At 54.4% G+C, this 13,665-nt stretch overlaps 1 protein-coding gene and 1 long non-coding RNA gene across 7 annotated transcripts in view; one reads left to right on the top strand and one right to left on the bottom strand.

The window, feature by feature from the left end:
• Positions 1-13,665, top strand: part of SH3PXD2A (SH3 and PX domains 2A) — a 261,615-nt gene that overhangs the window by 191,820 nt on the left and 56,130 nt on the right. For all 6 annotated transcript variants that reach the window (XM_034931423.4, XM_034931425.4, XM_034931424.3 and 3 more), the window contains one exon: positions 2,156-2,287. In XM_034931423.4, coding sequence (XP_034787314.1) covers positions 2,156-2,287 — 132 coding nt within the window. The remainder of the gene's footprint in view (positions 1-2,155; positions 2,288-13,665) is intronic.
• LOC117974716 (uncharacterized) overlaps positions 1-13,665 on the bottom strand; it is a 64,812-nt gene that overhangs the window by 29,283 nt on the left and 21,864 nt on the right. The window contains exon 1 of the long non-coding RNA XR_004664846.3: positions 2,949-13,665. This exon is cut by the window's right edge and continues 21,864 nt beyond it. This is a non-coding gene — a long non-coding RNA (uncharacterized LOC117974716). The remainder of the gene's footprint in view (positions 1-2,948) is intronic.

Below are 13,665 nucleotides of genomic sequence, written 5' to 3'. Positions count from 1 at the left end.
CAAAGAAACCTGTCTCTCTGGAGCCCAGCATCAGTACTTTTAAAAAGCTCCCTGGGTGATTCTGTGCTTCCAAGTTGAGGATTACTGTGCTAGAAGAACCAGACTGATGGAAACAAATCAGAGGCAGTTATTCTGCAGTGGAAAGACAGATGGGCTTGGGCCTGAACAAAATCATACTGAATGAATGTGATGCTCTTCGTAGCAGCTGTGGGAGCTAGAGTCGTCTCTTGCCTGCTCTAGAGGGGCCTCTGGTTAGTCTTTTGTGAAATGGAAGATAAGGGGGATGTTGCGGGCATGAAATGGGGCGGTTAATGTGCCTGGCACATCACATTTGCCAAGTCAAACTCAAGCGTGTGGGGAATGTGGCTATAGGCTGAGGCACCAAGGGGGCTGTGTGGAACTTGGAGACCCTCAGCAATTTTTGTAGCCAGGCTAGTGACATGAAGCCCCCTAGCCTTCAAGGAGATTGGCAGACATATAGTTTATGCCAGTCGCAGTGGCCTATGCCTATAATCCCAGCACTTTGAGAGACTGAGGCGGGAGGATCACTTGAGCCCAGGAGTTCAAGACCAGCCTGGGCAACAAAGTGAGACCTCAGCTCTACAAAACATAAAAAAATTAGCCGGGTATGGTGGTGTGTGCCTTTGGTCCCAGCTACATGGGAGGCTGAGGTGGGAGGATTGCTTGAATCCAGGAGGTCAAGGCTGCAGTAAGCCATGATTGCACCACTGCATTCCAGCCTGGGTAACAAAGACAGACCCTGTCTCAAAAAAAAAAAAGTATACTAGGAATTCCCTTTGGGCTGGGGGTGGTCTGAGAAGGCTTCCTGTAGGAGGTGACTAGTCCATTTCTGGCTAGTGGATCCTTTTCACTCCTAGCTAAAAGCACATCATATTTTAAGTGTCTTATCCCCCCCCGGCCCCCCCGCCAGTAATGGTGATGGGAAGAGTTGAAGTGCAGAGGTTTAAGCAGCATCCAGGGCCACTCAGCTAGGAAGCTAAAAGGGCACCCAGCCTGTCTGCCTTCCTGCCTGGTGCCTGCTTAGCAAATGTCGTGCTGGTCCAGTGGCTGAGGAGGACAGAGAAGCTGCTTGCTCCTGGGAGTCCACCTGCCCTCCCTCTGCTGCACCCAGCTTTTGACCCCTCAAGCCCCTCAAACTGCCGGGGCCTGACCACAAGCCCCGTCACTGAAAGGCAGAGAGAAACTGAGTCAGTCTCTGCAGCCAGAGGGCCCTCTCTGGAAGCAGGGCTGGGGGCAGGCCTGAGGCTGGTCCGACTGTACCCGGCCTGGGCTCGGTGGCAGCGCCTGGGTGAGCCCGAGGGCCAGGAACGGAGCGAACTTGAGGAAAAGTTGGCGGGGGGCGGGCTGGGCTCGCCAGCCGCTGGCGCGGGGACTTTCTTCTTGGGTTTCAAGTAAACAGTCTAGGCCTCCTCCCCCTCCCCTGCCTCCACCCCCGGCTCCTCATTCGACGGGTCTCATGTGTTTCTATTTAAGGGTTGCGAGTAAACCCCAGTGATTGGCGGCCTCAAACCCTCTTGACTCCTCGCCTGGGCCTGGGCCGTGGAGAAGCTCTCTCCCGCTCTCTCCTCTCCCTCTCCCGCCCGAGGGAGCAGGGCTGCCTTTTCTCTCGGGTTTGCAGGGGTTGGGGGCAGAGGCTGGAGCCTCCTGCTTGCCTTTCCTTTGCCTCTGGCCTCAGCCCTCATGGGCCGCCCACCCGCTGGCTCGCCGCCCTCCCCGATGCCCCTGCCGGCCCGAGAGGGAGGCCGGAGAGACCCCGTCGGCCCCAGGCCTCCCGGCAGGCTCCCTCATGCCGGGCTGTGACTAACTCATCGCAGCACAAGGCTTCTTTCTGAGCTTCCTTGGCCTCCGCCTCCGCTCTGCCTCTCTCTTTCCTCCTCCTCCTGCCCGTCCCCTCCCCGGCCCCCTGGCTCCCCATGTCCCCCGGACCCCGCGGTGCAGCGGGCCGGTCTGGGGCCTTGCTATATATGGCCTGTCCTTGGCGCCCTGTGAGCTGCGAGCCCCGGCTGCGGGCTGCCCCTGGGAGCGGCGCTGGCGACAGAGCAGCCACCCCCGAGGAGGCCGATGGACAGGGGGCGCCCCGGCCGCGGGGCCATGGCTGGCCGCTGGCTCACCGCGTGCTTTCTGCCCTCGCCAGGTGCCGACGCCACCGCCGAGCCCATGATCCTGGAACAGTACGTGGTGGTGTCCAACTATAAGAAGCAGGAGAACTCGGAGCTGAGCCTCCAGGCCGGGGAGGTGGTGGATGTCATCGAGAAGAACGAGAGCGGTGAGTGCCCTGGCCAATGGCCGTCCACTGGGGTTCCGGTCTGGCCCCCGGGCCGAGCTGGTTTTTGTTCCTCCCTCCTCCCCCACCGCTGCAGCTATACGTTATTTCCATCTGGCAGAGAGAGGGCCGAGGCGGCTGAAGTTTCCCCCTGTTGGTTTGGGCTGCAGGCCAGCAGTTTGCCTGGTGGTGGAAGAATGTCTCCTTGCTCGGGGTAATTAACCAGCCTGTGTTAATGCACGTTTCAGGCACAGCGCGGGAATAAACGGCCAGCCCTGCTGGGGTCCCCGTGCCCTCGGAGGCCCGTGGGGCAGGGTGCTCTCAGCTCAGGGATGCCCAACAACAACCACGTTCTGAGCCAGGGTCCAGGCAGGACAGCCCAGCCAGCTGGTGGGGAAGGCAGGCCCTGCTGTCACCATGGGGTCCAGGGTCCCCGGGTCGCTGGCAAGTTTGTGGAAGGGCCAGGCCTGCGGGCGTTGGTTGGGGTCTGGTTGGGGATCTGACTGCCCCCTGCCGAGCTGGAGGCCCCACGACCTGGAAAGCAAGCGCAGTGAGGGGGATGCAGCCAGGCCTGGGCCAGGCAAGGTCCCGCACTGACAGGGGCCGTACTGACAGCTGCCCGGGGCAGCTGGTTCTCAGGGTGCCACGGAGGGGGCAAAGGTACCTTGGTGTCCCTGGCAGCAGGAGTCATGGCAGGTGAAGAGAGGAGAGCCCAAGCCTGTCAGTCCAGGCTTGTTCGGCCCCCAACAGGGCCAGGGCTGGGACTCGAGCCCAGGACATCCATCAGCCCACAGCCTCGCAGGGCTTGCATGGGTTTCTGGGGTGTTTTGTTTCAGTTTCGGTTTGCTGCAGGGAAGGCCCCTGTGCTCAGAGCCTCTCTGAGTGGTGTTTGGTGGATACTTCCAGAGGGGAGGAGCCTGTTCTCCTCTCCTAGTCCCACTCTATGCCTTGCCAGTGTTTAAACCCGGAAAGGAAAGGCAAAGCATAGGACAGCAGTGCCTGCTCCGTAGAGACAGGAATCGAGACACAGGGAGGTTGCGGGGAAGGGAGTCTCCTGAGATCCAAAGCAGAACCCTGTGCCTCCTGGTGGCCAGGAGCTGTGGAGATGCTGAGGAAATCCCAGTGGGCCTCCTGGGGGAGGTGGGTGCAGGCTCCTGCCACCAGTGGCTCCAGAGAACAGGGCTGTGATATGCGTATAGGGTCTGACTTGTGGCCCTCCTGCTCTGAGGTCTTCGAAGTGCCTGCTCCCCTCTCAGGTCAGACTGTGTCTGCCCTTGTGCCTGGAGTCATCACCAAGGTGGTCAGCAGTGACAGTCCTCCCTGGCAGAGCCATGTCCCTGCTGTGAGGCCTCAACCTTTCGTCCCAGGTGCCCACACTGGGCTCCTCCCTGGGCAGCTTTGTCCTCAGCCTTTGTCATGCTCATGGTGCCACGTCCCTGCCCGCAAAGGAAGCTAGCAATGTCATGGGGGTCTGGCTCTGGAAACCCCCAGTACCTGAAGACCCAAAGCAATGGATCTCTAATGGTGACATGGGAGACCTCAGGCGAGGGAGATGTTTGTTGTAGAGCTTGCATCAGGAAAGGTGGTTGGTTCTTCTCAGAACTTCTGGCTAGGGAAGTTCTGAGCGAACCAATGGTTCTCCCACCATGCCTGCCTGTCACACCATAGCCGTTTAACCCTTGAGCAGCAGGAGGCAGTGAGCCCCCATGTCTTTGGGGGCTGCCAGCCACTGGCCAGGATGGCTGAAGATGAGAGCACACAAGAGGAAGTCATCCTGCTGGAAGACTCCAGGATTCCCAGGGCATGTGCGCCCTCTCCCCTCCTATCCCATCTACAGGACCCTGGGACACTGGAGTCCTAGGATTGGGGGAAGGAGCCTTGACAAAGGGGGAGATGCCTGCTCTCCTGAGGAGCTGCTGATGGCTGTTAGAGGTGGCCCAGGCACCCCAGCTCCCCACGGCCACCCATGGCCTGAGCAGGCCAGTCTGGCACGCAGACTGTGTGAGGGAGCTGCTGTTCTTAGAAGCCGCATTCTACCTGCCACTGCCTGCTGGGGGGCTTCATGTCCCTTAACTTCTCTGGGCTTCAGTTATTCCTCCCATAAAATGGAGATGACCTTGTGGCTGGTTGGAAGCAGGGGCTGGAGCAAATGACCTCCCTGAGCTCTCTCTCAGGTCTGAACTCCAAGGCTGGGAAACTTGGTGGGACTCAAGGTGTTGGGTAGAAAGAGCTTCCCTGAACATGGCTTTTCTACTTCTGGGAGTTTTGTATCTTTACCGTTGGTAGAGACAGCTGCTCAGCTGCAGATATTTGCATAGGACCTGCAGTGCTGTGCCTACCTATTCAAACCCGTCTGTTGCTATCTACTAGGAGGCCTGGAGTATACATCCAGCCTAACCAGAGAAATGAAGTGGGTGGAGGGGAGAAAGGAAGAGGGCCAAGCTGCAGATCTCTGGGATGGTCGCTTCCCAGTTCAGGGAAGCTGGAGGCCTGACGGTGGGGGAGAGGAGGCGTCTTGTGCAACCTGAAGGAGTGGTGAGTGAGGCTTTTGAACTCAGGAACAAAGACCCAATTGTGAAGCCTTTGACCTTGGGACACAGTGGGTGTGTTGAGGCATTTCCATTTGCGTTGTTGGGCAATGGCCCCAGCCAGCACCATCCCCACCTCCCTGGGCCTTGCCTTGCCCACAGGGTGCCAGGACTCTGCCTGTGTCCCCTCTCACTTGGCTGGGAGTGCCTCAAGTAGAGTGTCCACAGGGGGACCCAGCCACCTCTGGCTCTGCCTGCTCATCAGAGCCCCTCTGTGCTCTCATTGGTCTAAAGAGAGATGTGCATGGAAGGTGATTCTGAGTCAGTAAACACCAGGTGGCAGGCCACATGCTTCACATACATCATTCTATTGGGATATCATGGAACAACACCATGCAGTAGAAGGCAGTTTAACCAATTTGTGGCTGAAGTAATAGGCTAAGAGGCTAAGTAATTGCCTTAGAGTCCAAGAGCTAAGATCTCTCCCCTCAACAGAGGCCATGCAGGGAGGCTGAGAATGGGCCCATCCCAGGTGGGAAGGGTAGAAGTCCAAGTTGGCAATGCTGTAGGTTGAGGCGAGATGCAGGCTGGGTGAGATGGCTGTAGAGCTCCCTGGAACATCTGTGGGGAAGGTTGTCTCTGCATCCCTCCTTCCAGCTAATGGGAATTCATGTTGTTCATTGATCCATTGAACTTAGGGACAGGAAACAGCTGAGAGGGTCTGAGGAAGGTGATGTGTACCTAGGACTGAGGACAAACCTGTTCCAGAGAACAGGTGTCAAACCCAAAGTGAGACTTGTATAGCTTTAAGGAAAGCATTTGTGATCAACCAGTGGGCCTAGGGCCAGACCAGAAGAGGACTCTTTTTCTCCATTGATATATAGGGACACATAGAGCAGGAAGATTCATAGCTTTGGTAGCTTTGCCACCCAGCAAGCCATACCAGGGCATGTAGCCGCCATTGTTACTTTGTCTTTGGAAACCCCTCTACCCTTGACATAAGCAAAAGTGCATAAGGCGCCTCCTCTTTAGGACATTCATTTGCCTCAAATACTGCATTGGCTTCCCTCTCCAGCAGGCATAATTTCTGGCAGCGTGGTGACATCAGGGTCTTGGTCACTCTGATTTGTGTGTTGAGCAAAGCTGCATCCAACTTCCTAGGATTGTTTCCTTCTTAGGACTGCAGGCCAGGGGAAGAAGTGGGGAGATGAGTCAACAAAATTTTTCCTGCCTCACCTTTCTTCTCTGAGTCTTTGCTTACTTCCTGGCACCGGGCATGATACATTGGGAGTTCTTATACTTCCGTGGAAGCAAGAAATTTTGAGCTCCTGGTCCATCATTTTTTTTACAAGTGAGAAAACCAAACCTTGGGAAGAATTTGAGAATTTTTACTCCCCTCTAGGGTCAATGCTTTAGTCCCAGTTGAGTTGTGAGCGGAGAACAGAAATTCACTCAGACTTTCTCAAGAGACTGTTGAAGCAATAAAGGAAAATCTCACCAAACCCAGGGGTGAGAAGTAAATCAGCCTTAGGAGGCTGGAACTGGGAACCAAAAGTCAGCACGAGCCAAAGCAGCTTCTCTGTCTCTCTTACTTACCATGTAGATTTTTTTTTTTTTTTTTTTGAGATGGAGTTTCACTCTTGTTGCCCAGGCTGGAGTGCAGTGGCATGATCTCAGCTCACTGCAACCTCCACCTCCTGGGTCAAGCGATTCTCCTGCCTTAGCCTCCAAGCAGTTGGGATTACAGGCACCTGCTACCACGGCTGACTAATTTTTGTATTTTTAGCAGAGACAGGGTTTTACTATGTTGGCCAGGCTGGTCTCAAACTCCTTACCTCAGGTGATCCACCCGCCTCGGCCTCCCAAAGTGCTGGGATCACAGGCATGAGCCACCGCGCCCAGCTACCATGCAGATTTAAAGCACAGCTATGCTCTTCTAACTGTAGACCAGCCTGCCTTCTCCTCTCATCCGACCATGACAGCAGCTTGTTTGAGTGGCGTTGGTTTCTCAGGACCAGACTTGCATGACTTTTCAGTTGAGATCTCTCCCAACAACTGAGTTTGACCTCTGGTTCTCTGAGTTCAGAATTCGAAGTTTGAATCTGATTGTTTTCTCACCAGCAATGGATTGGCAAACGTTAGATCGGGTGTCCAGCCCTGGTCCAATAAGCTGTGTCCTGGAGAACCATCACAGAGTATAAACATGGTTACCTAACCAACCTCTTCAGCAGAGGCTGTTGGTGGGCAGGTTTTAAAGAAAAGTTACCCAAAAACATGGTGGCTGCAGCCATTTTACTTGTTCAGTACCTGTGCATGTGGTGGAGAGGGTGAAGAATCCAGAATTCCAGTACGGGGTTTAAGATCTAAGTCTATACTGTGTGATATAAGTAGAAATCAATTTGTTTTCTGATGGTTAAGAGGGGCTAGTGATACATACTACATAGGCTTTCTGTAAGGATGAAGTATACTGTATGTAGGAGTGGTTCATTTATTCACTCGTTTATTTCACCATTCTTGAATACTTGAATACTTTGTGCTAATTGTGTATACATCTATGAGGTTCCTGCCTTTATGGAGCTTAGAGTCTAATTGATGTGCTCATTCTGGTAGACTGTATTGTGAGCCTGGGATAGCCTTACAGACTTTGCTTGCTTTTTTTTTTTTTTTTTTTTTTTAGACAGGGTCTTGCTCTGTCACCCAGGCTGGAGTGCAGTAGTGCAATCTCGGCTCACTGCCACCTCTGTCTCCCAGGATTAAGTGATTCTCCTGTGTCAGCCTCCCGAGTAACTGGGATTACAGGCGTGCACCACCATGCCTGCCTGATCTTTGTGTTTTCAGTAGAGATGGGGTTTTACCAAGTTGGTCAAGCTGGTCTTGAACTCCTGGCCTCAAATGATCCACCTACCTCGGCCTCCCAAAGTGCTGGGATTACAGGTGTGAGCCATCGTGCCCAGCCTGCATTGTCTTAAACGGATTTTATGTATATCTTCTACATCTTGCTTAGATTCTGTGCTTACTATGTAACCACCTGATTACTACTATAATTCAGACTTCCACATTCGCCTGCTCCTAGAAAAGAAGTGTCCCAACAAAGATAGGCTAGGCTGTTTCTAGAAGGGCAGGTTTATTGTAGTCTGCATTGCGGAAAACTGAACTAACATGCTTATTTCTGCAACAGTCTTTTAAGAGTTTGGCTCCAGTGAACCAGACTCCATTTAGATGTGGTGCCACAGAGGTGGTGCCTGGCCCCACGAGGTCCTGTCCCAGCCATCAGAAAGCCTTGTGCACTGACAGCCCTTCTCTTCAGAGTGCAGCCTGTGTGTGTGTTCTTGCTATATCAGGCTAATCAGCAGAGTCCCTTTTGGCCCAAGACGATCTCCAGTGTGCAGCTGTTACCCACTTCACAGAGCTGGTTGGAGGGGAAAGGGCCTGGGAGCATAAAGCCAGGAGCAGAGGCAGGCATGCTAGCCCAGTCTTGGGCCCTTCCACTCAGCTTTATTCACTCCAGGATCAAGATTATGTTGAGAAGGAGACTGCAGGATAGCCTAGCAGTTAGGAACATGGGCTTCGTGTTAGAGAAGGCTGCTTTTCATCTTGATTTGGTTACTTCCTGTGGTGATCCTGGGGAAGTTTCTTGGGTCCTCTCAGCATCAGTTTCCTTACCTGTAAAATGGGGATAATTGTACCCACAGCTATAGGGTTGGTATATGCTAATTCTAAAGGAATTCAGGGCCAGGGATGGTGGCTTATGCCTGTAATCCCAAAACTTTGGGAGGTTGAGGTGGGAGGGTAACTTGAGGCCAGGAGTTCAAGTCCAGCCCGGGCAACATAGTGAGGCCCTGTCTCTACAAATAATAATAATAATAATAATAATAATAATAATAATAATGATGACAAAAGAAAGTGCTTCATGCAGGGCCTGACACACAGTGGGTGCTCAATAAGTGACAGCCACTAGAAAGACCACTGATTGGGGCAGCTCTGCCACAGATCGATCCTGGGACCTGCAGGGGGCCAGTTTCTCTCTTGTGGCCTCAATTTCCCCCATCTGGTCATAGAACTGACTTGGTGGTATCTGAGGACTGTCACTCCTGAGGGTCTGTGAGGTGGCTATAGCAGCAGAGGGGTTTACTGTCAGGCAGTGAGGCCAGGACAACCCATTCTGGGGCCAGACTCACTCCCCTGGAGTTCTTGCTTGGGCAGTTATCCTTGTCCCAGCCTAATCAACAGAGTCCAGCAGGAAGAAGGGTTGGCGACAGAAGTCAGGGTCCCATTGGTGGCCTCATGGGATTGGGGGCTTTCATGACAACCCCACGCTGATGGTCCCTCAGTAGCCCTGTTGCATGGTGCAGAGCTGAAGTGTCAGGGGTGAAGGCAAGCACAGTCGAGAAGGCTTCCTAGAGGCATTGAGCAGGGCTGGGAGAATGAAGGGATTAGACAGGCAGAGCGAGGAGTACAGGGCGTGGTGAGGCTGCGACTGCAAAGCAGGCATGCATCTATGTGCCCCAAGCAGAAGAAAAGTGGGAGCTGGGCAGCAGGAGGTGGGAGGGTGGGGCCTCGGGAAGCTGGTGAGCCGGAGAACTCCCTGAGAAGGGTGAGCCTTGAGGCAAGCCCTCCGGGCTGCGTGGGGAGGAGGGTGGCAGGCACAGGTGTGGCAGGGGCTGGGCAGCTCTGCAAATAGTGCTTTCTTCCAGCTGGATCCACAGTGCCTATTGTCAGGGAGGCATCCAAGGGCTTGTCAATGCCAAGTGCTGCCAGCCACCTGCGTGGAGCCAGCTGCCAGGCAGGCAGGTGGGGCAGTGAGCATGGGGGTGCTCCCTCCACCATGCTGTCACCCTGCCCAGGTTGGACAGGCCTAGTGTCCAGTTGCTGTGGCCTGACTCTGTGGACCTACTGGCTCTGTGGACCTCTCATGTCCCAAACTCCTCCAAGGCCATTTTCCTTGAATAGTTATTTCTCAGCAAAATATATGGGTTAGTGGTGGCCTCGGTGTGGCATGCAGCCCTGGAAATCCCACAGAAGTGCCAGAGTGACAACCACTGCTCACCCGAGTTGTAGCCTCAGGGCAATACCTGGCCGCCTTCCCTTTGGGGGACAAACAGGTTTCTACTGACTGAGCCCATGAGCATCTCCAAAATGTTATTTTTCCAAGTTTGAACACCAAGGGGCCTGTGAAGCCAGTCTTCCGATGGCTGGTCGGTCGGTCATCAGTAAATCTGTACGAGCTGACTAAGTGTCAGGCTGGGATCCAGAAGTGACAGAGGCCAACAAAGCCCTCATGGGGCTCAAATATTGCGAAGAGACATGTAACAAGTAAACCAAGGAAGTAATTCTAGGTGTTGACAAGTACAAGTCAGGAAACAAGCAGGCGCTGTGGAGAGGTCAGCAGCAGGGAGGGGGCAGGGGTGTGGTCAGGAAAGACACCACTGAGGTGTTGTTAAAGCTGGGGACAGGTGGGCCTTGGTGAATGCAGGGAACAGCAGAAGGCCCACTGGTTCTGGGAGGGCAGGAGTGAGCAAGGGCAGAGACGGGTGCCAGGCCAAGGAGTATTATTCTAGGTACAGCTGTCACTGCCTGCCTACTCGGAGCCCTGCAGCGGAGCTGACAGAGGTGACTTGCCTCCTCTGACTCAGGTGTACCTTTGCACAGGTGTCCTGTGAGTGGGCAGCCCTGGAGATCCTCTGCCTGCCCCCAACACACAGACACTGCCTTTGTCCTCAGTGGAAATGACAGGTCTCTCACCCCCCTCCCCGGCTGAAGTGCAGGGAAAAGATCACCCCACACATTTTCTCCACTGTTACGTAACAGATTTCGGCAAAGTGTAAAGCAAACACTTTCTGGGGAGTATAATTTTTCAGGACCTTGGGGAATGTGGGTTGGGAAATTGCCCTTTCCTCATTCTCTCCCCAGCTTATCCTGTGGCCATGTGATATTACACCCTTCAGCAGTTGGGTTTTCTGTAATTGTTCCAGTGGGAGTGGGGGACGGCTGCCCTCGTCCCTCTCAGCATCTTTTCAGATTCCATAACCTCATCCTCTGGGTTTCCAGTGCTGACCTAGAATCCTGGCCTCATTGTGGGGGTGTAGCTGTGGTGACCCAGTTCACCCAGATGGCCTGCAAAGTCTGGGGGAGCCAGGGCTCAGCAGGACTCCCCATCCTGGGAGCTGAGCTGTGGAATCCCAGGAAACTGACGGAAGCTTCTGGCTCATAGAACCCCCGAGTTCATTTCCCTCTGAAATATGCCGTGCATGATTATCATTGGTTTTGTTTCATCCAACTGTCTTAGCCCCAGCTCCACACTCCCCTTCTTAGCTGGGCATCTCTCAGGCTCCGGCTAAAGTTCGTTTGCCTCCCCTGAGTTTTTATTGGATCGGATTGTGGGGAAGTGGCCCAGGAGCACCATGGGAAATGAGCAAAGGCCAAACTCAGAGTAAGTTTGCCAAGGACTGTCCATAAAGCAAGTGAACTGTGGGTGGGTTTTGAGACTGGTGTGCGATAGCAGATCCCTCTCTCCTCTTGTGACGGGGCCCATTGGCAGTGCCACAGGTTGCCCTGGGATCCCCATGTCCTGGAAAGCTCTAAGGACAGTGGCCAGAAGCCTGCATGTTCTGTTCTTCCACACTCCTGCCAGGAGGGTTATTGGGGAGGTCAAGGCCACCTGGAGAGATGCCTGCTCGTGCTAGCTAAGAGGGGGGGATTTTGGACTTTTTTAAAGGTGATCTCTTTCTGAATCACAGTATTTTATGTTTTACAAGATATAAAACCATGCAGTCTATAAAACATCTTGGCAAGAGGCAGGATGGATGTTAGCATTCTGTCTTTCCAAGGAGGAAGTTGAAGCCCAGAGAGGTGAAGTGACTTGCCCCAGGGTTGCACAGCTGGGAGGTGGGGTATGAGCTTCAGTCACTGCCATTTGACCAGGGTTTGGAGATCTGGATATTTGCATTGTAGATTTCACTTCTTTGCAAAGCCAAACTCCAGAGTGCTTCACCACATGAGTTCCCTGGCCACAGAGCGCAGGAAAGCAGCGGTCAGTTGTGCTAAAGCCCCACTGGGGCAGGAGAAAGGCCAGGGGCAGCAGGTCAGAGGGAATCTGAAAGGGAAGAGAAGCATGTTGACTCTTTTCCCACAAGAGAGTTGCACGAGCGTTCCCACCTTTGGCTTACCAGGTCCTTGGGGAGGGGCTGGTCCGTGTGGGTAGGTCAGTCTGCTTACCTGGTGGGCAGCACCAAGGGTGTGAGGTGTGTAGCTGTGGGGACCCAGCTGCCGGGAGGCTGGTCAGCACTCCAGCCTACAGTGCCTTCTTCTTTCCACTATGCAGACCCATCCTGGCCACTCCCCCAAACATAAACCCCCTAAGGAAGACCTGCCACCTGCCACCCTCTCTCCTTCCGCACCCCTACCCCAGCATTCATCACATCTCAGCCCTCAGTGAAATCCTATATGCAGGGGCTGCTTCCATAGGATGTGGTTTGCTCATTCAGTCAACAAACATGAGCATCTACTGTGTGCCCTGTGGCATGGCCAGCACTGGGGTGCACGTGGACAAGAGGCAGCTGTCCCTGTCTTCCCATTGCTGAAGGTGACAGCATCCTAGGGCTGTCTCTTTACCTGCAAGGTAAAAAGCCCAGGTGTAGTGAGTCAGTCATTTTCACTCTGCACCTACAGTGTGCAAGGCAGAAAGCAAAGTGTGGCTGAGGACTGGAGATAGGACTCAGAAGGATGGCACAATCTGCTCTGGGCACCGTGAGCTTTCATGAATACTGTCAAGTTTGCTCAGAGACAGGGACAGGGCCTGGACTGGGTGGGTCCAGAAGGCCTACTTCTGGAGAAGGTAGGCCTTGAACAAGGGGCAGGCCCCAGGTGGCTGGCAAAGCTGAAGGAGGAAGGTGCTCCAAGCAGAGTGAACCTGAATGATGCATGTGGAGGTGTGGAGGGTGAAGTGGACAGGTGGACAGGTGTGATCCAGCCACAGTGCCTGGGGGCTGCCTGAGAGAAGCCGGAGGAACTGGTCAAGGGCTTTGAAGGGCCTTAAATATAGACAAAGAGAGCTTTTCCTCTGTTCTTCCCCATTGCGCTGAGGGGCTGAGGGAGAGCAGAGGCCTGGGAAAGTGAAGCCACGTGCCCAGCATCATAGTGAGTTTGAGGCAGGGCTGTGGCACATCTGTGGGCTGCTGGTGCAGTGGTGGCTGTCTCTGAGGTCCCAGGAGGACTGGGGAGTGATGCGGCAGGTGCCAGGTGAGGGGAGGAGGGGGAGCAGGGCTCTCCAGCTGCTGCTGCTGCTGAGCTGCTGCTCACCTGGCCTGGGCCCTTCCGCCTGTTACTAGGGCTAGAGCCTGGAGCCAGGCAAAGACTCCTCCCCATCCCTGTGCATTTAAAGAGCCTTGTTTTTCTAACTCCCCTCTCCTCTCCCCACAAGATCAGCTTCACATGCCCCAACTGGAGAATGCAAACTCCCCCATCTAGCAAGGCTTCTGGGGGCCAGTGTCAGGCTGGGAAGGATGCATGGTGCACTCCAGGGAAGGTGGGGCTGCCCTACAGCTGGCTGAGTTCCCCCTCAGGTCCAGAGGCTCTGCCTCCTCAGCCCCTTGTGTTCCTCCCTTCCCCCAGGAAGGGGGTGAGGTCGCTGTTGAGGTTGGCCAGGCATCCAGCTCTGGTGTTTCTGGACATGATGTCTTTCTCTTTTGTTTTCTGTACTTTTAAGCGGCATTCTCACAGGCCCCAGCCTTCTCTCTGCTCAGCGTGCTCACCATCTTTTGATTACAGCAGCATCTTGAGCTGCTGCGATCAGGGGTAGCATGCAGGTTGGCAAGGATACAAGGCTTGGGGTCTTGCGCTTGAGACCGCAAGCCA

The sequence above is a fragment of the Pan paniscus genome, chromosome 8, assembly GCF_029289425.2.
Source record: "Pan paniscus chromosome 8, NHGRI_mPanPan1-v2.0_pri, whole genome shotgun sequence".
Lineage (NCBI taxonomy): Eukaryota > Metazoa > Chordata > Mammalia > Primates > Hominidae > Pan > Pan paniscus.
The sequence above is the reverse complement of the archived record's forward strand: the minus strand, read 5'-3'. Positions and strand labels throughout refer to the sequence as shown.